We start from the raw sequence: 23,022 nt of genomic DNA on the forward strand, positions 1-23,022 counted from the left end.
TCTGGTACCAATTAGAGCTGGGAGCAAAGGAATGGCAGAAAACAGCCAGAAGCAGGAGCTGGGACGTCTGGTGTCCTCATTTGTGATCTTCTAACATCTGGCACACACACATACAGTGCAAAAGCCCATAGTTTGCAATGCTTTTACATTCGTGGTACAGCATAACCCACTCTTAATTTCATGCCTTCCTGCAAAAATGGCTTGTTCCCCAAGCCCAAAATTCACTGGGAGACTAATGGATTGCAAGGACAAGTGATTTGTGGTTAAACTGATGCTTTTGAGGAACATATGACTAAGCAATATGTTCAGAGGATTTAATGATTTGCAAAGCATGAGAAATGAAGTTTTCCTTCTTTATGCTGTGAGTGTAAGCTGATTTGCATATAAATTGGACCTGTCAAGTGTTCTAGTATCAATCAAAAAGTCGCAAATAGATCATTAATTTATGTGAATGTCACTGTTCATTTTATTTATTTTTTTTCCAAAGCAGTTTGAAAAAGCCAGATGCCAAAAAATTAGATACTTGGAGTTAAACTTGGAATTCTGAGAGCTTTGTGTAGACAATGTGGTCATTTAGAAAAATGTTACAAGCCAAAAAGCATGAAAATACACAGCCATCGGCCCCTCATCAGTGTTAAGCCTGTGCCACCCCTTGCTTCTTGCCACCTGTCTGCCAGAGATTACAACCTTTTCCAGCCTGCTGGCACAGAAACCTCTGGTTGCTCCTTGACCCTGAAAGGAGACACATTAAACACTGCTATTTAAGGTCCTCCGGCTAGAGAAGGTCACTCATGCAGAGCTGCACAATGGAGTGATTGCATACACAGCTCTGCTGTAAGGTCAGAGGGGCAATCACCTCCTGAGGAGCTGCTGGGGCAGGAGCTGTTCTCAGCTGTACCTTTTTCCAGGTGTCCAGAGGGAAGAAATAACCTGTGTCTTTGCATTCCTGTTAGTGGTAAGCTAATACTTTTACCTGTTTAATTCATCCCATCCTCCTATTTTGCATGGCTACATGACAAGGCCAGGAAAACCATCCTCTTTCCTCCTGTGCCTGGCTGAGTCCTTCCATGACAGAGCTGTCACACAGGAGTAGACATTGCAATAAATAGGAAATGCTTGTTCAAACAACAAAATAAATACAACCAAGCAGTGAAGGATAACAGTAAGAAACAATAAAAGCAATTAAACTCAGGAAATTGATAATAACATTTCTAGCAGGTGGAAAACAGCGGGGACACTTCAGGAAGTTTTAAGTAGTGCAGATGACCATGGAGTTTCTAATGAACCCATGCAGTAAAATCAACACCAGTTCATCCCAGCATGAGAAAAAGGCCAAAAGGTGGTCAGAACTGTACAAAAGTTTCAGCTGTGCAGCACCTGAGGTTGTGGGATGTGCCCACATGCTGCCATCACAGGGGCTGGCATGGGGTGTGTTAGTTGAGGGAGTTCCTGCAGAGGGCTGCCCCAGCCAAACTCCTGATGGGTCTGTCTCCAGTCTCAATGTTGCTCTGCCAGTGCTGGGCACTCTGGCTGAGAGCCCAGAGGGAAGTGCCCAGTGGTGTATGAACTGGAGCAGCAATAAAGAGAAGGAGAGGGTAGATAAGAAGGGGATATGTTATACAAGAGGGAAGGCAGCATCTGCTGCAAAATCCCACAAACTGCCCAGCAGCAAGCATACATCTTAATGTGCCACTGGGAATTGCCCTCTTCCCTCTGAGCAGTTTGGTCTACCAGCACCGGGTCGATGCATGCTGTGAAGTGCCGTCAGGTTTGCTCAGCCAGTGTCTCTGTGTCATGCCCCTGTGGAGGGCTTCTTGCTCAGAACATTCACGCTGGTGTCCCCATCTCACACTGACCATCAGCAGTTCGCTTCCTCTTAGCAGGGAGATGCAAAGGCATAATAGGACTGTGTTTGCCACATGCTGAATGGGGAACAGCTGGAGGCAGATGATTGTTTGGGTTATTTGCCTGTTGCCTGGACATTTTGTTTGCTTGTTAGAGCCCTGAAAAAATAAGTTTCCAGTTCCTCCGGAGGCTAGTCTGTGTTAAGCCTGTATATTGTGCACTGATTTTTAAAACTGGTGTTTTATAACTTTGCAAATGAGTGTCCTGCTGTTTCAGTGGCAAGGCTCCATAAGTAAGGCAGTTTCCCAGAAATTTCCCTGCCACAAAGCCAGTGGGACTGGGGGAGCAGAAGCAGCCAAAACCACATGCTTCTGATGTCAGAGAAGCAGATATCCCTGAGTCTGGTTCAGTGGAACTTCTCCTTGACTGGATTTAAGTGGCTGACTAAATAATGATGCTGATGTTTATGGACTGTGCTTAAGAGCCACTCAACTTCCCTCACAATCAGCTCCTCAACTGGTTTACACCAGCATCACTCCGTTGTGATCACAATACCGCATTTGTAACTGCGCCATCTGTTATCACTTGCACATATCCTCTGGTTCCTTACTTCTGGGTGTTTGCTTTTATTCTGAGTGGCTGAACAGTCCTTCACCCTGTGAGAAAAGCATCTTTTTCCCATTGTATAGTGCAGCATCTTGGCTGTGGAAAACTGAGTTAAGTAAAAATAGGCTGGTCAGGAAACAGAGAGGGTGTTCTTGCCAGTTGATACTGGAGAAGTAATATCAAGAAGAATGCAGATTTGGCCAAGGCAGTCACAAGTAGTGCCATGGGTCTAGTCATGAGCTGATGTGTGCAGCAATTCTGCAGCTTTGGGCTGTGTCGGCTGCACATCCTCTCAAATCACAGCAAAATATCAGTTCGACATGGACATGGGACCAGAATCAGGGGTTCACCCCCTGCTTCACAGAATTAATCCCTTTAACGCCTTGCATTTGTTTTGAAATCTCTTTTTTAAGTACTGACCAGACCAAAGCCTGTTTGCTTTGGCAAGTGCAGACCTGGGGGAGGGGGTCAAAGGAAAAAAACAACAACACTGCAGCCGATTCATCCCTCCTTGTTTATTCCACTAGAAATAGATTTGGCAGAGTGCATCAGGAATGAACTAATCAGCAGGGAATTAATTGGCGTGTTAGTTAAAAGGCAGGAAGAACGCGGTGAACAAATTCATGACTGGATGGCTGGAGGCTTCAAGCAGCCAGAGAGGAGCACTGCATAGTGGAAACTGTGACTAGTACGGGAAGTCATACAGCTGTGCCAGAGAGCCAGCAGTTGAGAGCTGCCCAAAAGAACCGGGGGCAAAGATAGCACGGGTGTTCTTGGAGACAGAGCTGGTTTTGAGAAGGGCTCCATCGCCCAGGCTTTCCTTCCCATAAGGCTCCCATCTGTGGGGAGAGATGGCTAGTTTGCAGGAGTGGGAGGGAGGGGTAAGAGAGGTACAGCTGGAGGAGGCTCCACGGAAAGACTGTGGAAATGTGGAAAGCAGGGAAATGAAGAGAGACACGTCACTCGTTGCAAGCTGAAATGCAGAGGGGGTAGTAAGGGAAGAAAGGAGCAGGGAGGCAGAGATTTGGAAGCTTCATCACAGAAGAACTGGCCTCAAGAGCAAAGGTAATGCTTGTATACAATTCTCTGCCTTCTTTGCCAGGAATGTTTTGTTTCTTCCTTTGGAGGAAACATATCCATATACCTCAGAAAGAGGTTGTTGTGTTGAGGGACCCTAAAGGCACCTGTGGGAAGAGCCAGGAGAGGAGGGAATATATGCAGACTGACATGGACGTGGAGGTTGGAGGATTGCTACCTACATTTCCAGGGAACAGGGGTGTGCAGAGTGAGAGAAGTAGGGAGAAAGAAAGAGAAAGCAAATCTACTTAGAGTCAGGCAGACCGTCAGACAGACAGACATGGAGAGTGCAAGGTTTGTGAGTGCCTATGTAAAGCGAGAGAGGGAACTTCGTAAGAGCAAGGACCAAGCACTAAATGAGAGAGAGCTGAACATAAGGCATATCCTGAAAAAGCAGGCACACCTGGAGAAGAGGCAGAAGGTGAATATTACCTCCTCAAAACCAACAGTACTTTAGTAATGTTATGAATTGCAGCAGATATCTTGCAGTAGATGTATGCTTTGCACCTGGATGGCATTTTTTCTCCTTTATCACCAGTATGGCTGCCTGCTGGCAACAGCATCACCCTAGCTGTCTGTCATCGCGGCTGTCAATCAGATCTCCTTGTTTGACAGGGTGGTCAGGCTCTTCCAGGGATTCAGATGCTCTTCACTTTCACACAACATCCAGGTAGAAAATGAGCAGTGTAACTCTTAGTTATATGAAAAAGCACTATTTAACTCAAATTTGTTACCAAACTTGAGAAATTCAGGATATTGTTATTCTTAGATATCATTATTCCAACCCCAAACTGACTGTGTCTCTGTGTGTGTGTGTGTGTGTGTACCAACATACAGCATTATACCCACACACATAAATTGAAGAATATTCCATTACAATGGATTTATAACAAAGACTTTTGAAACAGGTGATATTTTAGCTATACCACTGTGGCTGGGTTAATATTGTAGGATCTAATTTTTAAAATTATTTTTGGCCTTTTTCACGATCTTTCCACCATTACATAATTCTACAAGCATATGCTAATGTTTCCTTTTTTTTTTTTTTTTTTTTTTTTGCTTGGAGAGCTAACAAATGCCATCCGCTTTGCAAGTAGAGCTTGCAAATACTTTGATTGTTCTGGACTCAGAGGCTTGGCAGCTTTCTCCTCTAAAAGCTCAGAGACCTTTCGAGATCCCAGGCTGGGAGTCTCACAGAACTGGCATTAGAAATTGTATGCAGCTACAATATGCTTTTTTTTTTTTTAATACGAATCTGTTTGGTTTATATAACATAAACCTTCTTGAACCTAATACATGAACCAGAACATTTTAGTTGGATGTGGGTAAGTAATATAACCTTAAAATATTGCAATGGAAATAAAAGAGATAGAAGGAAAAAGAGATAGAGGAATTTCAACAGTCTGCAAAAATTGTTTTATTATCTATTGAGATCCTTTACAAAATAGAGAATCTTAAACATACTTTGATGTTTAAATATCCATTATCATTGGAGTGAGAGCTACACTTTATGTATTTATGATTTCTCTGAGATCAAACTCCCTGATTCACTTAAAAGTATATTTTATTTCTCTACAAACAACCCAATATCTAGAATCACTTTTCAGCTTCAGTCTGAAAGTAGCTCAAAAGGAACTTGAAAAAGTTATGAGAGGAGAACAGACCTTAAATGAAAAGCATGAATGTCATTTACTTGCAGTTCAATGTTCAAATGCAGAAAAAAATTCCTTCATTTTAGGTATCACTACAGTGATTGATAGCTCTAATCAACAACATCCTCTTCTCAAAGCAACCATGGGCTTGAGCTAACACACCGGGATGCTCATGCACTCAGGAGAGGGCATGTGTTTAGAGCAGTCAGAAGCACAGGGGAAGGTTTCAAGCCCTCTTGATGTACAAGGGGCAGGCAAGCTCTGCATCGTAAAGCAACAACTCACATGTCTGCAATAGGATGAGTCTGTTCTCTTCAGGCTTCAGGGGAGAGAGGGCTCTCTGTAATGAAGCTGTGTTTGGTACCAGAAGCAGGTAACCTGGGCAAATCCCCCAGATCCTGGAAGGCAGCACAAGCCACAAGCAGTAGTGAACAGTCATCATGCTTGACCTCAGTTGTCAAAGTCTGGGGCAAATACCAAGGGAATCTCAGTGCTCTGTTGTGATTGCCCACTACATTGTAAGGAGGGATGAGCACTGGAAATGGAGCAACAAGAAACCAAAGGGGTTAATGGGAGAGGAACAGTGATGGGAGTTCAAATCCTGGCAGTACTCCTTCGCTTTGGGGCAAGGATTCTGGCTTGGATGGCACAACTGTGGATCCCAGCAGGGTTTTGCTCAGGGTATTAAGCTAGCTGAGCTCTTTTATAATGCTGAAGTGAGGAATCAAAAGGTTAAAAGATGAAAAAAGTATTGTGTAATAATGAGACAAATATGTTGGTCTTCACTGCCTGCAGATGAAGGGACTGTCCAGTGAATCACTGAGCCTACCCTGCTCCAAGGGCAGAATGTGATGTAATTTTCTGACAGCACTGCATATTATTGCAATTAATAGTAACAATGACAAAGCTAGTATGTTGCTATTGTTATTCTCTGTATTCAGAAAAGGGTTTCCATCCACAGATGTGAGAGAGTTCTCCCTGCTTGTCCATCTGTGTTCTACCCTGATAGTACTTTCCAGTGCACCTCTGCAAAAGAGCAGAAGACATATTTGAATCAGCTGGGGATCTGATTCCTGTTACAGATGACCCTGCAGACTTTTCCAGCTAGGAACTTTGTTAGTGAATATCCATTTTCTGTCTACAATTCCACTTAAGAGAAGGAAGATTGCTCATTTTCTGTGTGTCTGAGGTATGAGAATCTACTTCAAAGATGATTATAACCTGAAGTTTACTGTGATAATAAATTACAGTAGACCCTCAGGAATGCAGGGAGCAAAGCTACAAAGAAACTGGTCTGTGAGGGGCCCTGCAAATAGAGCATGTGGGTATTGTGATTCATTTGGACACCTGACGTTTTAAAAAGTTTGAACTCAAGTATGGTGGATTTTCAGTATCAGATGTAGGTGGAATTTATTAGCACCCTTCTTTTAACAAATACAGAAAGATCAAAGTATCCCAACTGTGGGCTATTGAAACAAGTGGGAGGTGAAAAGAGTAAGGAATGGACAATCTCTTCAGGAAGTTTTCCAATTAGCTTGGAAGCCACATTGTCCCCTTGATGTTGGCAGCATTTTCAAATCATTTGCAATTAGACACATTGGTGTCTGGTAAGTCCTTTCCCATCAGGGAAGATTAAAAAGGCATGTGCAGGGCATAGTCATTCAAAGAAAGCAAAAAAAAAGCTGTAAAGGCTGGAGCATTCATCTGGAAGAGATGAGAGGTGGAGAAGGTGTGGTATCAATGCAGATAGTTTCAAGAAGGCCCATGAAGACCTTTTCATTATGAGCCTTGGTGATATCGTCAGACCTTCTTAAAGATCTTTATTTTGGCAGCTCTGGGTTAGGGGGAAGAAAAGATGTATGCATGTGTGAGATAGGAAGAAGGTAATTTATTTTTCCTTTAAATGAATACTCCAATTAGATGAAGAATACTAAATACAAATTACATCCTGACAGGTGGAAAGTAATATTTTTAAAGTACCATGACATTTTCCATTAGTATGGCTATATTCATACTGCTGCTTTAAATAGTGGAAAAATAAATGCAGTTTCAATTAAAATGCACTAGTGATCAAATGTAAGAAAGGCACAAAGTGAAAAGAATTATTTATTTACTGCTTTATCTACTACAGCTTCTGGTAGGTTTTGAGGTGACTGAATTCTTCCCAGATGGTTAGGAGATGAAGGCTATATTACATTCAAAAAGAAATTTAATGTCCTCATATTTTGCAGTGAGATCTCAGGCTTTTGATGCATGTACCTGAATAGGAGAATAATTTGGATTTTCTGGATGTGCCTGCTTCTCACATGAGCCCCTCCATCACTGTGACTACAGATGACCAAAATCATCACTAAGCCCCATGAACTTGGCAATGCATTTTTTGTTTTTGCTATGTGCAATATGTGCATTATGGATATTTTCAGCCAATTTCTAGCAGAACAGCTGTTCATGACATTTTTTTAAAAAAAATTTCAAATACCAGATTCAACACAGAGGGACTAATTTATTAGGACAGAATAACAAATTAGCATGAGTAAGCTGTGGTGAGACTGATCTATCCTCTTGCATTTAGAGATGGTACTTGCCCAGGAGGGCTTGCAGGTTAGGGCTGACTTCCTTGGCTTGGGAATGATGGTCAACTTGAAAGAAAACAAGGAGTGAGGTAAGTGTTCCCATCAGTTCATATACCTGTCTTGTAGACTCTGCAGCTTTGCTCTGGAGGAACTGACCCCGTGACACCAGGGCAAGGTGGAGATAGTACATGGGGGTGGGGTTGCCTTTGAGGCTCCATCACTGGGCAGCATCTAAGATATTGCCACTGGTTAGTGGATCAGATCAAAAAGAACATTTTTTTTATTCTGGCCACGATGAGAAACTTGATAAATATGAGACACTTGATAAATTCTTTAATTTTTGTTTACCCTGTTTCTCCCAAATACAAAGTAGGGATGCAGCAATTTTCATACCTCATAGTACCTCCTCCTGACACTGCTAGAACAATTATAGCTATAATGTGCTATCCCAACATGGCTACACATGAAACAAAGCTACTTCCCCAGCTGCTGCCAGTTGATGAAGCACCTCAGTACCCCTCTGTTGCTTGAAATGGAAGTAAAGTTCATATCTGTAAAAAAGAAAAGTCCTTGTGCTTCTGTAAAACCTAGACTGAGCAACTTCAACAACATTTTAAATAAAAACATCACCAAAGAGAAATTTGGTGTTGTGGTGACAGATGGGAAGTGGAGAAATAGAAGAAAAAAAGAAATAAAGCACTTAGCAAGACTTTTTGTCTCCACAGAGACAGGGGGAAGTCAAGATCCTACAACAGCCATCATGGTGACTCTTCCTCTTCTCCTCCTCTTCATCCTTTTGCCCTGCAGTAAATCTCAGGAGGACTTTCTGGACCAGCATCAGAAATGGAACTACAGAGAAGGCGGTAGGAGGTCACAGTGGTGGTTCAGCATGGGAGGCATTCAGTAACTTGTAGCTGCAGATTCACTTACTTTGCCCTTGGAGTGAGATAGACAGTGCTCATTCATGACTGCTCTTTCTTGATTCCTGGGTAGCTGCTGAGACTTCTGGAGAAAAAAATGGTTTTAGAAATGATCAGCTGGGGTATCCAGTGACAGCAGAAAACGTGGGCACCCAAGGCCAAGAATTACACCATGAGGGATAGTTATCTACTTTTTAATTTAGATCCTCCATGTGTTTAATATTTGGCATTTCATTGCAACTGAGTTGTGATGGGGAATGGAATCAAACTCAGAGCATTGGATCATATTTTCTTGTTCTGACACATTTGTTTTCCTCTCTTCCATGGACATCCTGCTAACCTAGCTGACAAGGTCAACATAGAAGGTGTTAACAGCATTACTCAAACTCTTGAGAAATGGGGAAACAACATCTTCTGGCAAATGAAGCACACCCTGCTGAACAACCCAAATGCTCTCCTGCCTGAGTTCTCCAGGTAATTCCTCTCATCTGGAGGTGGGATTCAGTCCTCTCCTGGGTGTCCTCCTGGGTGTCCATGATTCATCTTCTTAAAGATTAATTTTCATATTTCTCAGCTGAGGGGAAATAAAACACACTGTCTCAGTACCTGTTGTGCTACCAGCTCTGATTAGTAAACTGAATACTCTGCTAACTAATTATTGTGAAACATTCTCAACTGCCATCACTATATTACAAGAATCTTCCTAAAGAAAATGCCCTTGGCAGCTCACACTCGTGAGAGCAGGCTGGAAAAAGTGAATTGTGCTACAAATCCACACATGGGCTTGGCCACAGGTCAGGGAAAAGAAGCTGATTTGGTCTGTCATGGATTTTTTTTATTTCAGTCTCTAACACCTAGACTGAGAAAGCTATTCATTAGTTCATGTCATCATATTCCCCCTTTGCATTGCAGGAAATATTAACTGTTGAGCAAACTCACAAAATTTACTTCAATCTCCTATTTCCAGAAAGAGAGTAGGAAAGGCAGTGAAAGAAAGCAAGGAGAGGGGAATACTGGGAATTACTAGAAACCTAATTATCACTTAAATCAGAATTGTTCATAAAGCAAGTAAAGTGGCTGTCTTCCATAACTCATTGTTCTCTTTAGGAACAAGAAAAAAAAATGTTTGCAAATGCTACACATTGAACCAACTGAAGAGGAAAAGCTAGAAGAATAAAAAAGGCACTAGTCATGTGGTCATATAGTATCTGTACAGATCAGGGGTTCAGGAGGCTATACTTGACAGATTATACATTGGCTTTTGGCATCAAGTAGATTTCTCCCTGGCTGTATGGTAGCTGTTGTTACCAGCACAGAATTCATCACAACTTTCACACTGACAGTGCTGAAATTCACTGGTGCCTCAGATTTTCAGGGGTGATATTCAGTCTTGTATTTGGAGAGTTCTAACTTTAGTCCGGGAAGATGTAATGAGACTATCCAGCCATATATCCTGTACTGGGCTTTGAATAATGAGTTTGCTGGCAAGGACACAGACTGGTTCATTAGAAATGTTGAGAACTAACAGTACTCCGTGGCAATTGCTGGCCTAGTGTCCATGTGTACTCCTAGTTAATTAATACTAATTAAAATAAGGTGTTGGAAAGACCACGTTGCTCATGCTGGTCCCGAACCTTGTGGTTTCCAGGGTTCAGATGGGGCACCTCAGATAAATTCCCATCACTGACAGGGCACAGTAACTTTGAAGCATCTTTTAATGGTTGCTTGCAACTCTTTCATCATCAAGCGCCCTTACCCACCAAGAAACAAAGGTCATGGTAAGTTACTTTGCATGCTCATAAACACTCCCTAATCAAGTTATTCTTCTATATCACTCTCTTTGTAGTCTCCGCCCTGTCTCTGCAGCTGTGGACAATCTTGTGAGGGAAGTCCAGTCGATAAGGAAAAGGCTGGAAGAACTGAACGAACGTCTCAATGTCATCAGCAAAACTGTCCTTCCCCTTCGACTGAATGCTCTGCAGAGCCAGAGGCGTGGAAATACTCAGCTGCGGAGACTCCCGGTGCACAGGAGAAGGTTGTATGCTCGCAGGAGACCTCAGAGCACCTAAATCTCTACCAGAAAAAAAAGAGAAATCTTTATTTTTTTTCATCTGCTTAAGCCTTACTCAATGGGACATTGCTAGAGACAAAAAAGTAAAGCACACACACAAGTCAGCTTTGCTAAGGAGACCAGAAATTCTGCATTTTGTTGCTGCCTTCCAAACCTAGGTCAGTAGATGAAACCTGACCCTGTTCTTTAATGATGGCTGTTTGGTGTCCCAAGTGAAAAAAAGTTGACAAGCTCAGTCTACTTGAGCGTGAATACCTTTTGTCTATACAGGCATTCCTTCTGCTTACCAGAGGAAGCTCTTTCTATAAAGATCAGGTGAATTTCTCTCTCTGCCCTATTTGTAAAGCACTCCATCTGAAACAGCTGGGGAATTTGAACTTCAAGAGTGCTGAACAACTGATGAATGCAGAAAGATGGATTAGTGCTTGGCACTTCCAGCTGGGCAGGGAGAGGGAGAGGAAGTTATGTTTCAAAATATAGCCTTAACCTCTTGCCCATGTTCACATGTTCAGAGGGTGGGTAGGGATGGATAACCTTGGTCTGTACATCATGCTTCGACGCTGAAGATATATCAGTTGCTAGGGGCCAAATCTTAACATCCACCTTCTGCAAGGAGTGTTTTTCTAGATACCTGGAACTGTGCACTCAGAATGGTGTTATTCACTAGATATGTTCAGAAATTCCAGCACTCTGAAACACACTGAACTGATTTTTGCCAAGACCCATGGATTTTTTTTTTCAAAGCTATTTAGATACCTAATGGCAAAGATAGGTGTCTGGAAGGATTTTCCAAAATAGCTTAAGAGACTCTTCAGTCCCCAAAATCACAGATAACAACTCAGCTGGTGTCTAATTCAGAGTTATTTTCTCCACATGCCTGCACTGACCTCCAGACATTTCCCAATATCCTTTAGCACAATTAAGATCTGTAGAAAATTAACAAACACGCACTCCAAAGACTTTGGTCCCTCAGGGATTACCCAGAATACCCTGCCTTCACCTTGTCTTTCCCTATGTCTTCCTGACAATGAAGCTGGTGATAAAAAAGAGTGCATAAATCAAATTATGCACTGAACAGAGGATAGAGTGGGCTTGCCCTTCAGGTCTCTAAAGATAAATCCAATACAGAGATTTCCATTCAGCATTGCAGTCAACTGTGTATATGAAATGTGTTGAAACATAAGAAGGGGAGCCAGAGAGGAAAAGAAACAGGTTTTCTTTAAGGTCTGGATGAAGCAATTTATGAGAACACAAATAAAGAATGGATTATGTCTAAATGATTGTGGGGGTGTCTGGCATGACAGTTGTTTTGAAAACACTCTCCAGTTACAGTGAGGATGCAGACTAGCTATTTAAGGATTCCCAAAGCCTGAGTTTATGGAAAGAAATTCAGTGAGACTACAATAACCTCCAAAAGAAAAGGGGAAAAAACCTAGTTTCATATGAAATCTTTCAGAATGGACCAGAAGAATTAACACAGTAAGAATTTTAGCTGCAACCTGGGAGTTAGTTGTATGGGGGAGGTATGAGGAGTGTATGAGACAATCTGATAAATATTTCCCGGATGTAAATTCTCTGCGTTCAGGTTTTCAGAAAATAACAAAACTCTAACTTGCTCTCTTTGGCTTTTGCTTGGGAATTTCAAACACTGCTTAGCTAGAGAAGGGAAAAATCAAGACTGTGAAAAGGCTGATAAAAGGATAGAGTTGTGCCTTTGTTGAAGTTGTCATCATAATTTCTCAGGAAATGTAGAGCATTTTGATCTCAGAATATATTTACATAAACTACAAGGAATAACAGAAGAGAAAGGCCCCTAACTTCTTGTTATTCTGCATTCAGAGTTTCTAGGCTGTGCTGTAGCAACAGCTGCATCCTTGCACAGATTGCTGATCCCTCCAAGGGATGCTTTGCTTGGGGCTGCAGGGACTGCTGGTTATTTTGGCCTATCTGGAGGAAGAGTACAACATAAATGTTAGCTTTCACAGTCATATTTTAGACACAAGCATTTTATCAGGCAACCTGAAGTTGTATAAATTGAGGACTACTTGAAACAGAAAGATGAGACTTCCCTAAGTCCCTCAAGTTACTGATGGTGGTGGGAGGCCAGACCAGATCATTGCAGACTCTTACTTTGTACCTAGATGTCTACCACCAGCTTCTGCCAGAGACAGAAGACAGGACAAGATGGACCCCCGTTTTAACCCAGTCCATGTATTCCTATGCTGCTTTGTTCAAGTTTGTAGTCTTGGCAAAACCTCCTCAGCACGATGGAGAAACTCACCATTTGCTTTAAAAGAGAACAGATAAGCTGCAGCATGCAACGTATATTACAGTTCTGCAATTTCTTGCATAATGGTGAATAAACCAAGTAATATAAATGGTTAATAAATTACTAGTCTGTGACCTTGTCACCACTGATAGCAGCCCCTGTCATTCACTCTGTGAAAGCCCATGCCAGGCTCCAGCCCAGCTCCCTGACCTGAACACGGCCTGTTTGATCAGATGATAACAGCCATCTTAATTTCTTTGCCTTTGCACGGCCCTCTCTCTAGATGGAAAAGTTTTAGTGTCCTATTTCTTTTATAATTTTATTTTTTGCTGTTTAAGACTGTAGGAAGGTTATGTGCCAGCCTACTTCTGCACTGTTCACTTTCTGTTTGACGAGGCAGAAGTCCAGCTGAGCAACCACCTTGAGGTGTCTCATCTGCTGGGGAAGCTGGCCTGACTCATGGCACTGATCCTAGGGACTGGTATTTGATTTCTGCCTCTGCTGACCTCTTCTTAAAAGATCCTGGGTAAAGCACCTCCTCTAGCTGGCACTTGTCCTTTGACATAGCTCATACAACAAAAAAACCCACTTGTTGTCACAAAGTGTCTAAGTCTTCTATGCACATAAATGTATCCAGCTACAGAAGCCATCTAAGCTCTCTGTTGCATTCATTTACATGTATTTCTGGGAAGGGATCTGGACGGAACTTTTAAACAGAGGTGACCAGTTGGGTGGACAGTGGAGGGAGATCAAATATCATCAGGGGCTTCTAAAATCGACCTCTCACCTAAAGCTTACAACATCCAGCAACACAGATCACTTCCTTAAAAAAACAACTATGTTCCCCTTTAGTTCTGTTTATTTAAAAAAAACCCCAAAAAACCCAAAAGACAAGAGGCTATGATTTTGCAGTTCCAGGAGCACGGTGCCCTTCCACGCTATGCATGACACACTTTGCCAGTACTTCCTTTTCCTGTATTTCATTCCTTTCATATTCCCTCTCGTATTTCCTGTCTCCCAGAGATGAATACCACCTGTTCCCGCACTTCATGGCTCCTCACACTTCTCGGCGCCCTCCCTTACTTCACCCTCCGGGCTCGCCACCCTCCGAGCTCGCCGCCCCCCGGCGCCGCGGTGCCGCCGCTCCCGGTGCCCTCGCACGGCCCCGGCCCCGCAGCACAGGCGGCCTCGGGCGCGCCCTGGGGGCGATGGCCGCGCTGCGGGCGGCGGGGCGGCCCCGGCCCCGGCCCTCCCACCTCCTCCAAGAGGGGCCGAGCCGAGCCAGGCGGGGCAGAGCCGAGCTGAGCAGAGCCGAGCCGAGCCGAGCCGAGCCGGGCAGAGCTGAGCTGAGCTGAGCCGCGCGGCACCATGCTGGGCATGGTGAAGAACTCGCTGCTGAGCACGGTGGAGGCATGGCCCTACCGCCTGCTGAGCAAGGGCGAGAAGGTCTGTGTGTGTCGGGGCGGGCGGCCGGCGCTGCTCCCCGGGCGGTTCTGCCAGCGGGGCCGGCTGAGGCGCTGCGAGGGAAAGCGGGTATCACCCCCGAGCAGCGCCTTCCTCCTGGCAGCGCCTCCATCCCCATCTCCTTCCCCAGGATCAGGTCAGCTACGAGGAAAGGGCGTGCGAGGGCGGGATGTTCGCCGCGGTGGAGCTGGTGGGGAAGCCGTTCGACGAAGCCTCGAAGGAAGGGGCAGTCAAGCTCCTGAAGTACGTCGGAGGAAGCAACGACAAGGGTGAGAGATGCTGCCTGCCCCGCGGGGCTTGTGGTTGAGGCTTGGTGAAAGCAGGATGGATGGAGGCAATGGCACTGCAGGCCCGCCTGGCTTGTGGCTCCCGTCACTGGGGGTCTTTGATGGGGATAGCCCCTCACTGGGAAAAGTAAACTTGCCATAGGTTAAGTCGTGCCCAGCCAACTCATGCTATGAGTCTGCTTATAACCCATCTCTGTTTCAGGGTGAAATCTCAAAAATTATTTGTTTAAACAGGAATGAGTTACCTTGCAGCTGGGATAACATGAGGACAAGCAGACATGTATCTATCACAGCTCCCTGGGTGAGCAGTAGCTGATGAAATCCAGGGTATCTGGGACACTTCAGTTCTATGATGTGCCCTTGTGAGCAGTGAAATAACAGTTACGACCTTGATATTTTATCTGGCTATTTTTATTCATGAAAGAGTAATGAACAATGAGCTTCCTTTTTAATAGTATTTTGTAATGTTTTATGGCAGTGCTTCCAGGTGATTGCTTCTGATTCTTGTTTTACTAAAGTGTGCACATTTTAACCATTCGTAGCAGAAGACCACAGAGTAGCTCTGAGACATATACATGTTCTTGGCACACCTTTCTCCAGCCTCTAGTAGAGGGACTAGTGTAGTCTCCATGGGAGTAGGAGGTGGATGCAGTGGGAAATGGCATTTGCAGCAACATGTTTTGGAAAGGTGATTGCTGTTGCTGTAGTAGAAAGGGTGCCTTCTACATAACATGTGACACAAACACTGGTATGACATCAAAGAGAGATAAGTGAGAAAGATGGCTTGATCTCAACTGTTTTTGTGGCTGCCTGATCCTGAGGTTTACTCCTGCAAGAAGAGTGAAGAAAAATGGTCTTCAGTGCCATGTGGTACTTCTTGGTGGTAATGAGTGGGAAAAAAGCATGCTGTTCCTGGAGTGTGGACAGCATGGACAGTCCTGCTGAAAGCCATAACAGCACTAAGTTTTGGGGCACTGGAAATTGTAGAATGTCTGGAAGCATTTGGAAGGGTTTAAGAGAAAGCTCCTGTCCCCCAGTATTGGCTGTGGACTCATGGCTAAGTGCTGATAGTATTAATTTAAATGCTGATGTCCTTTATATATGCTGCTGGGCTGTCCTGGAGCTACAGACCCTGCTGTCTTACAGCTGATTTGTCAGAAGATCAAAGTGTCTCAGAGAACCACAAAAGCAGCACCATTAATAAAAAGCATTCCAGAGGTCACTTGGGACACTTATTTCCCAGGGTCCTGGTGTGGAGAGAGAGCTTGGCCCAAGCAGAAGCCTGATGATGGCTGTTCCACTTCCCCAGAGGAGCCCACTCCTGACAAGGAGCTCATATGAGGAGTTTTCCAAAACTGAAACTAGCTTCTGTGAATTCCCTGTTAATTTTGTGAGTTCCTGAGAACCTAGACTTCTTTAGTAATGTCTGTGTGTCTGTTTCAGGGGTTGGAATGGGCATGACTGCTCCTGTCTCCATCACTGCTTTTCCTGCTGAAGATGGCTCCTTTCAGCAGAAGGTGAAAGTCTCTCTGCGGATCCCGAGCCAGTTTCAAGCCAACCCACCTTGTCCTACCGATGAAAGCATTAAGATTGAAGAAAGAGAGGGGATGACCATTTATTCCACGTAAGGAATGCGTCCTGGGATGTCCAGTCCCAAGTGCTGAGGTCTTTAGGGTGCTCTGAAGAGCAGTGTTTGTTTTACCAGGTGGCTTGCTGGACAAGAGGTGCATGTGGTAGAAGGAGATGGAAGGGTATGTCTAGACTGAAGACAGGCATTTTATGTCATTTCTTACCCTTGATCATGCTGCACTGATTTGGAATATGGATTTTTTTTTCCACTGGGTAAACAAGTGTGGAGGCTAGCCTCGAAAGATGCCATTTCTATTGTATGAATCTATTGTTTTTCCCACTTTCTGGGCTGCAGATTGTTTGTAGTCATTAAGAATGTTCTTTGGTGTGGTTCACATCAAACTGTCAGCTGAAGCCTCATTCAGATGGACTCATACCAGACCCCACCATGGAAACAAGCAGCCATTGCATTGCTTCAAATCACCTTTGAATGTTTTCAGCTGTTGACTGACAGCCTGGACTCAAACTAGCATCACAACAGCAATAAGCTCTTCACCTTGTCTTTACCCCTTGGAGGTTCCCCTGCCTACTTTCTTGAACTGTTCTGGCTGACTCTTAACTAGCTTCTTTCTTGCCTCCGGCTGCTGCTTGGCCTTTGCTCTGGGCATGGGCCACTTCTGCAGTATCAGCCTGTTTTGTCTGAAATGTCAGCCCTGAGGGAGGGTGGTGAGGTGCAGGCTGATGTGGAAACAGTTCCTGTTGGTGGGAGGTCGACATAAACCAGACCCATTTCAGCCCACCCCTTTTAAACAGCATCATGTTCTGTAATTGCCAATTGTCTGTTCCTACCTCCCCTTTTTCTTGGGCTAGCTAGAGTTTGGCTTTCCTTCGTGATCTGGCTTCCAGCAGATGGTTGGTCACACCACAGTGAACATGGTTGTTGACAGCATTAGTGAGGACTATGGGCTGGGCTGATTTGGAGATAACCTTGTGTTTTAGAAAGTTGTTTCTCTGATACGGTGTTGATTCACAGGGCAGGGCCATTCTGCTGGCTGACATACATGGGGCTGTTTGGGGGGATCCCTTTGGGGTCTGCCAAAGGATGATTGCACCTTGGCTGTGTCACCCATGAGACTTCATCTGTCACAGATGAAGTGTGCTGGTTCACAATGAACAGTGCATGCATGAGTGCGTGTTGGCAGGACCTGGATCGAAATACATGTCTAAATATACTGTGGCTATCTATTGTTCTCTCTCTCTTCCTTTCTGTGCTTTGCCGGGACTGTGAAACACCTCTCTGGTTTCTTTGCAGGCAGTTTGGTGGCTATGCCAAAGAGGCAGATTACGTGAGCTATGCTGCCAAGCTGAAGGCTGCTCTGGGGAGTGATGCTGCATACCGCAAGGATTTCTACTTGTGTAATGGTTATGACCCTCCTATGAAGCCTTACGGACGCCGCAATGAGGTCTGGTTTGTGAAGGAGTGAACATCTGGCTCCCCGTGGTGCTGCCTTGCACTGATAACCTCCCCACACTATGTCCCTGTCCTCTTTAAAATAAACTAATAATTCAGCAGAGGCGAAAAGCTATCACTGCCTTTCTCCATGCCTATGGCTTAGTCTTTTATGGGCCATAAAAGTCATTTTAGAAGAACACTTGCTGACCCTCCCGACAGTCCTGCTCCTTCGTTCCAGACCAGGTCCTCAGCCACATAGACTCTCTTGATCTCACCGTGGTTTGTTTTTATCTCCTTTGTGCTTCCAGAGTTCAGTGCTGAGAAAGCCAAAAGTACTTAATTGACTGGTGCCTGACAGGAGTCACGTCCAAGTGGAGGCAGACTATTAGTCTCACCTGAGCCGGACAGGGAAACATGACAAAAGTGCATACAGAGACTTTTTTATCTCCTTCAGTTTGCTGCAGCTGTAAAATGCTGCTTTTATCTTTGCCATTCCACAAACAGTCTAAAGGGACACGGGCATTGCTGCCAACACAGCATAGTGAAAATAAGTATCCTTTACATTAATTCAGAGCCTGCAGAAGATCAGCGCTTCTGTCATCTGAGAAATGTCATTTAGAGAAAGGTCCAGGTTCTGTTTGCAGCTTTCTTCTGTTTGAGGACAGATGTTTGGGCATGTTCTATGTCTTGATCTCAGCTAGCAGCTGGACAATGGGACCTGGAGACCTCAAGATCATTTCCTCACCTTCCTATTACTTTTGTGTAACATTTCTTTAAAACTAGCCTATACAAGGGCCAAAGCAGAAATATGTGTGGTTATCTAATTGAATTAGAGAAATGCAAGGCTGGGAAGAAGGCAGATGCTTATTACTTGTGATCTGAGGGTGCATTTGAAGAATGGTGAACATATAGTGAAACTACCATGGGTGCCAACCTAAAAAACTTCTTAAGAGGTGTCAGTTTTTGAAGGGCTACTCAGACCACCTGTTTTCTTTAGAGGAGGAAAAGGAAAACATGGGGGTGTTCTGGGAAGCAGGGACTTGGGTCAAATATTGAGTAGCCTTTCAAAAACTTCAAATACAGTAGCAAGTGTGGGTCATGTTTCAGGAAGAGTGGCAATGTTGAAATATGTCAGGCATCAAACCAGCATTTTGGCTGGCTCTGCCAGGGAGACAGCAGAATGCCCGCAGGGGGAACGATCACACACCATGCTACTGTGGGTGCCTGTATACTTGCGTACTTGCACTAAAAGAGGTGTGGTCCTCTGGTGGTGAAGTGCCCCAGTCCTTCAGGTGCTTTCCAAAAGCCATTTTCCCCTGGAGCTGAAAGAGACGTTTGTCAGATGGCATCTTGGCTTCTGGCTGGTCAAGCTGTTGCACATGCGCCTGCTTTCTGAGAACAAAGCTCAGCAGTAAAAGCAGAAAACCTGAGGTTTTGATGCACTTTCCTTTTCTCTCTTGCTGAGCCATGTAAGAGCTTTGCTGTGGACTTCAGGAGAGTTTCAGTCCCTGTGTGCAAGAGCAGCTAGTTCAGGATGGGTAAAAAGAGCAGATATCATTTAATTAAGCAACAAACAAACAACAACAACAACAACAAGGGAAAGCTATTGGCTGTGGTTAGTGACTGCAGTGCAGGGGAGGAAGAATCAAAAGAGAAATCAAGACAAACAAAGAATAAGGCTTTTGAAGGAATTTTTGAAGTGGCAAATGCCCGATTAAGCTTGTACCTGAGTCCAAAGGGACTGTTCATGTCCCAGATTTTTTTAACCTGTATGGGTGAGAAATGGAGGAGCACAGTGTTGTCCAGCCTTCCCAGGTTCTTTTTGGAACTTTTGGATACAGTCTGGTGACCTGTGGTGAATGTCCTTCAATGATCAAAACCTTGAAATGTCTCAAAATTTATCTTGTGAAATCTCAGGTGTTAGGGATGCCAATAATAAACCTGGTATATACAGAGCTGCACATCTCAGCAGCATGGTGGGGTTCTTTTATAAAATGCATACACTCTGAACAGAGAGTCAGAGCTTCAGACCCAACAGTGAGAGCAAACATCTGTAGGCTCTGCCTGTGCAGCCCTGCTACTGGCCTTTTGCATCAGGCAGGCAGGCAGGATAGAATTTCATAAACATTGTTAAATGATGCCAAAGCCATGTGCAAACTGAATTGGCTTTTTTGTACACACAAAGATGCCAGGGTTTTGTCCGTATTTTCTGCAGTTTTGAAATTATTTATTTCAAACATAATATTGTGATTTACAACTTTTGTGCTGATCACTGACTTTGTGAGCTCAGTGGGAGTTGTTGATTTGCTAGACTGTAGGTTGCCAGTTTGTGTTTGGGGTACTAATCATGTCACAGCATTTATAAATAGTCATAATGCTTTTTCCAATAAATCTCTATTTTAGGTATCCTGGTGTGGCCCTGCATTATCTGACTGTGAGAGATGGGAGGTGATGGAGTAATCTCCTTCATTTGTTCCAGCCGTTGAGAGGCTTTGAGCAATGTATTTGTGTTAATGTAGAAACAAGGGGCCTGCTCACCTGAGGAAAATTACGTGTTCCTGTGGCTGGGGTTCACAGGCAGTGAACACATGAATGTTCAGGCAAATACTCATGACTGATTTTCAACACGATGTATGATCCAGAAATGTTAGACATTTTGTCCCGTTGAGGTCCATCCAGCTTGGTGCCCTGTCTCTGTGATGGACAGTAGTGGATACCTGAGACAAGATTACAGGAACAGTGCAACTGTGGGCTCAGACCTTCTCTAAATATTTCCCTATCTCTAGTACAATGTTGCTGAGGGATTTTTGTTATTGTGCTTGGTGGACCCAGGTAGATTTTATCCCATGCATTTGTCAGGATGCTTTCTAAAATAAGGTGAAATTACTATCCATGGCATCCTTTTGTCCTTCCTTGGTTATGGAAGGGTAGAAATACTCTTTGTCTCAGGGTTTCCAGCAGGCTGTCTCTCTGCTCCTTAGGCAGCAGGGTCAGTCAGCTTTTTGATACGCCTCCATCACTGCAAGTGAATGTTTGTTTGGATAGCCAGAGTCGCTGTTGACACTGGAGGATTTCCAACCACCTCTTTGTGCTGGGGCCAGAAGTCAGAGGTGCATTCTGGATTTTGACTCAAGGCCAGCATGGGTTACACAGACACTGTGTTACACACAGTTGATTCCTGAACTGATGTTAAAACAAACAAAATTTTTCTCCATCCGCTGCAGTATTTGTTCTCTGAGAGATTAGAGTGTAGCAGGTTGCATAGAGAACTCCTTGCTTCTCTTCTGTGCCTGTGCAATGTCCTTTTCTGTCTCCAGTGAATGCTGAAATGGAGAGATTTTGGTGCTCTTCAGTTGTTCATGGGCGTCATGATGTTGCCTGTTGTGTGTTGATTTGAGAAGGCAGTGCAGGGGAAACTGAAAGGTGGATGTTTCTCTTTGCTAAGGCCCCTCAGCGCTGCTGGAGGTCGCCTTGCTGGGTTGTTGGGACGTGGTGGGTTTGTGCATCAGAGAGTGCATTGCTGCCCGTGGCCCCTTTCCCATCGCCTCCCTTGTCAGCGCAGTGCAACAGCCCCACAGCTGCCCGTGCTTCGGGTTGGGCTGGACAGCCTCAGCAGGGGAGTGGCCTTGGGAATTATCTCCGCCTGCCAGCGACAGGAGTGCCCTTGCTGGTTATTAGCAGCTGGGCAGGTCCCTCCCAGTGCTGTGCAAAGCAGTGGTATGATAGCGGTAGATTGGGCCACGGCAAGGGCTACGTTTAAACAGAGCCAAATTTAAAAGCATAACTATACACGTGCCATGCAGATTTAGCTGTGCTGGATATACAACCTTGCTAAGCTACTCCACTTGTTAGTAAGGAATTTTCCTGCTGGTATTAACGGTGGCAAACCATATATATTTATATATATATATATGTACGTGCATATGGGTATAAATGTATGTATAAGTACTGTGTATGTAGACCAGCTACTGTGATCTATTGTTTGGCTTCTGTAGTCACTGAATAACTCACTAGAGTGAATGCAGCCACAGGGTGAACTTTTGCAGACTGAAGTTTCAAGACTGCTAGAATGAGAGCTTTGTTAGCTTCAGAAAGAAATAGTTTATTTTGTAGACACATGCCTAAATATATCTAACACTGCATTAAGAAGACGACAGCCTTTATAAAAGAGCTAATTGGTTAAGTTGTCCATGTACATCTTGCCAGCCTTATAATACTCCAGTCACTTTGAGGGGATGGGTGTTTTATGGTGAATGAGGAAGTAACATCATTATTTCCCCATTTTCATCAATCCCTGTGGCAAAGAGTGTGTGAGCAGCTATTGTGCTTATGGTCACAAATTTTCAGTTTTGCAATGCTGCCCCAAGGCGACGGGTCTGAGGAGGAAGATTGTGGCTCCTGGCTCACATCGTCCCTCCCTATTGTAGTTACAGTAATACCTCTTTTAGAACAGCGCTCCGAGCAGCAGCTCTCTTTCTTCTGTGACAGCATTTCAGCCACACTGAGCTAAAAAGAAATGCATCTCTTTTAACAGGACCATAAGTAGCTTTGGATGTATAACGCCTCTATAAAACTGCTTGGCAACATGATTTATTAGAGCGGGATCAGTGGTAAAAGTGACTTCTCTGACAGTAATGGATGAAACACTTCCAGCGTAGCTACTCTGTCTCTGCTTGGTGCCTATGCCAACAGCAGGCTGGTTTTGTCAGCTCATTCATAATCTCTGCTTTGCTCTCAGCAGAATCCGTTGCACAAGACAGGTTTCAGCCATGGCAGATGCCTTTTTTCTAGTCCTCTGTGGGAGCTGCTGGAGAAGATGGGTCAGTGCAAATACTGCTTCATTCCTGAGAATCTGCCTGCTTAATTCTACATCCAGACCCCATACCTAGATGAGAGTTGGGTGCATACCGCTCCAATACCCCTCACTGCTGCCCACTCCCATGAAGAGAAATTTGAGTGACTGGGGTGGAAGGAGCTGCACTGTTCTTAGACTGAGTGTGAGGTCTGACTGATCATCAAGGTCCTGGGGAAATCTGAGACGTATCTTCTGTGCAGTCCCTGTGAGAAAACTGGATTGAGGAGCCTAAGGTGCAGGTTTTTAAAAGTACCAGTGGAAGTGAAAGATCCCAGAAACCACATCCTGAAATATACCATGTGCTGCAGCACCCTGATCTGCATTGTGACTTGAGTGACCTTGGGTTGTGCAATGTGACACTGACAGTGTGACCTGACTCTG

The 23,022-nt window shown here is 44.4% G+C and overlaps 1 protein-coding gene and 1 long non-coding RNA gene across 4 annotated transcripts; both read left to right on the forward strand.

Moving 5' to 3' along the window:
* The first annotated feature begins 3,114 nt into the window (after positions 1-3,114).
* LOC116442972 lies at positions 3,115-13,158 on the forward strand. 3 transcript variants are annotated; one of them, XR_004239710.1, is made up of 6 exons: positions 3,115-3,516; positions 6,142-6,369; positions 7,753-7,842; positions 8,479-8,616; positions 9,018-9,147; positions 10,520-13,158. It is a non-coding gene; the product is annotated as an uncharacterized LOC116442972 (long non-coding RNA). The 3 variants fall into 3 exon arrangements; XR_004239709.1 differs by lacking the exon at positions 6,142-6,369 and having other exon boundaries at positions 3,124-3,516; XR_004239708.1 differs by lacking the exons at positions 6,142-6,369; positions 7,753-7,842 and having other exon boundaries at positions 3,131-3,516.
* A 1,141-nt stretch (positions 13,159-14,299) lies between these two features.
* Positions 14,300-17,919, forward strand: HEBP1 (heme binding protein 1). The gene is made up of 4 exons (XM_032106694.1): positions 14,300-14,459; positions 14,608-14,746; positions 16,208-16,388; positions 17,646-17,919. The coding sequence occupies exons 1-4, from the start codon at positions 14,382-14,384 to the stop codon at positions 17,815-17,817; spliced, it is 570 nt and encodes a 189-aa protein (XP_031962585.1). The 5' UTR covers positions 14,300-14,381; the 3' UTR covers positions 17,818-17,919.
* Positions 17,920-23,022: the final 5,103 nt, after the last annotated feature.

This window comes from Corvus moneduloides, chromosome 4 (assembly GCF_009650955.1).
Source record: "Corvus moneduloides isolate bCorMon1 chromosome 4, bCorMon1.pri, whole genome shotgun sequence".
NCBI lineage: Eukaryota > Metazoa > Chordata > Aves > Passeriformes > Corvidae > Corvus > Corvus moneduloides.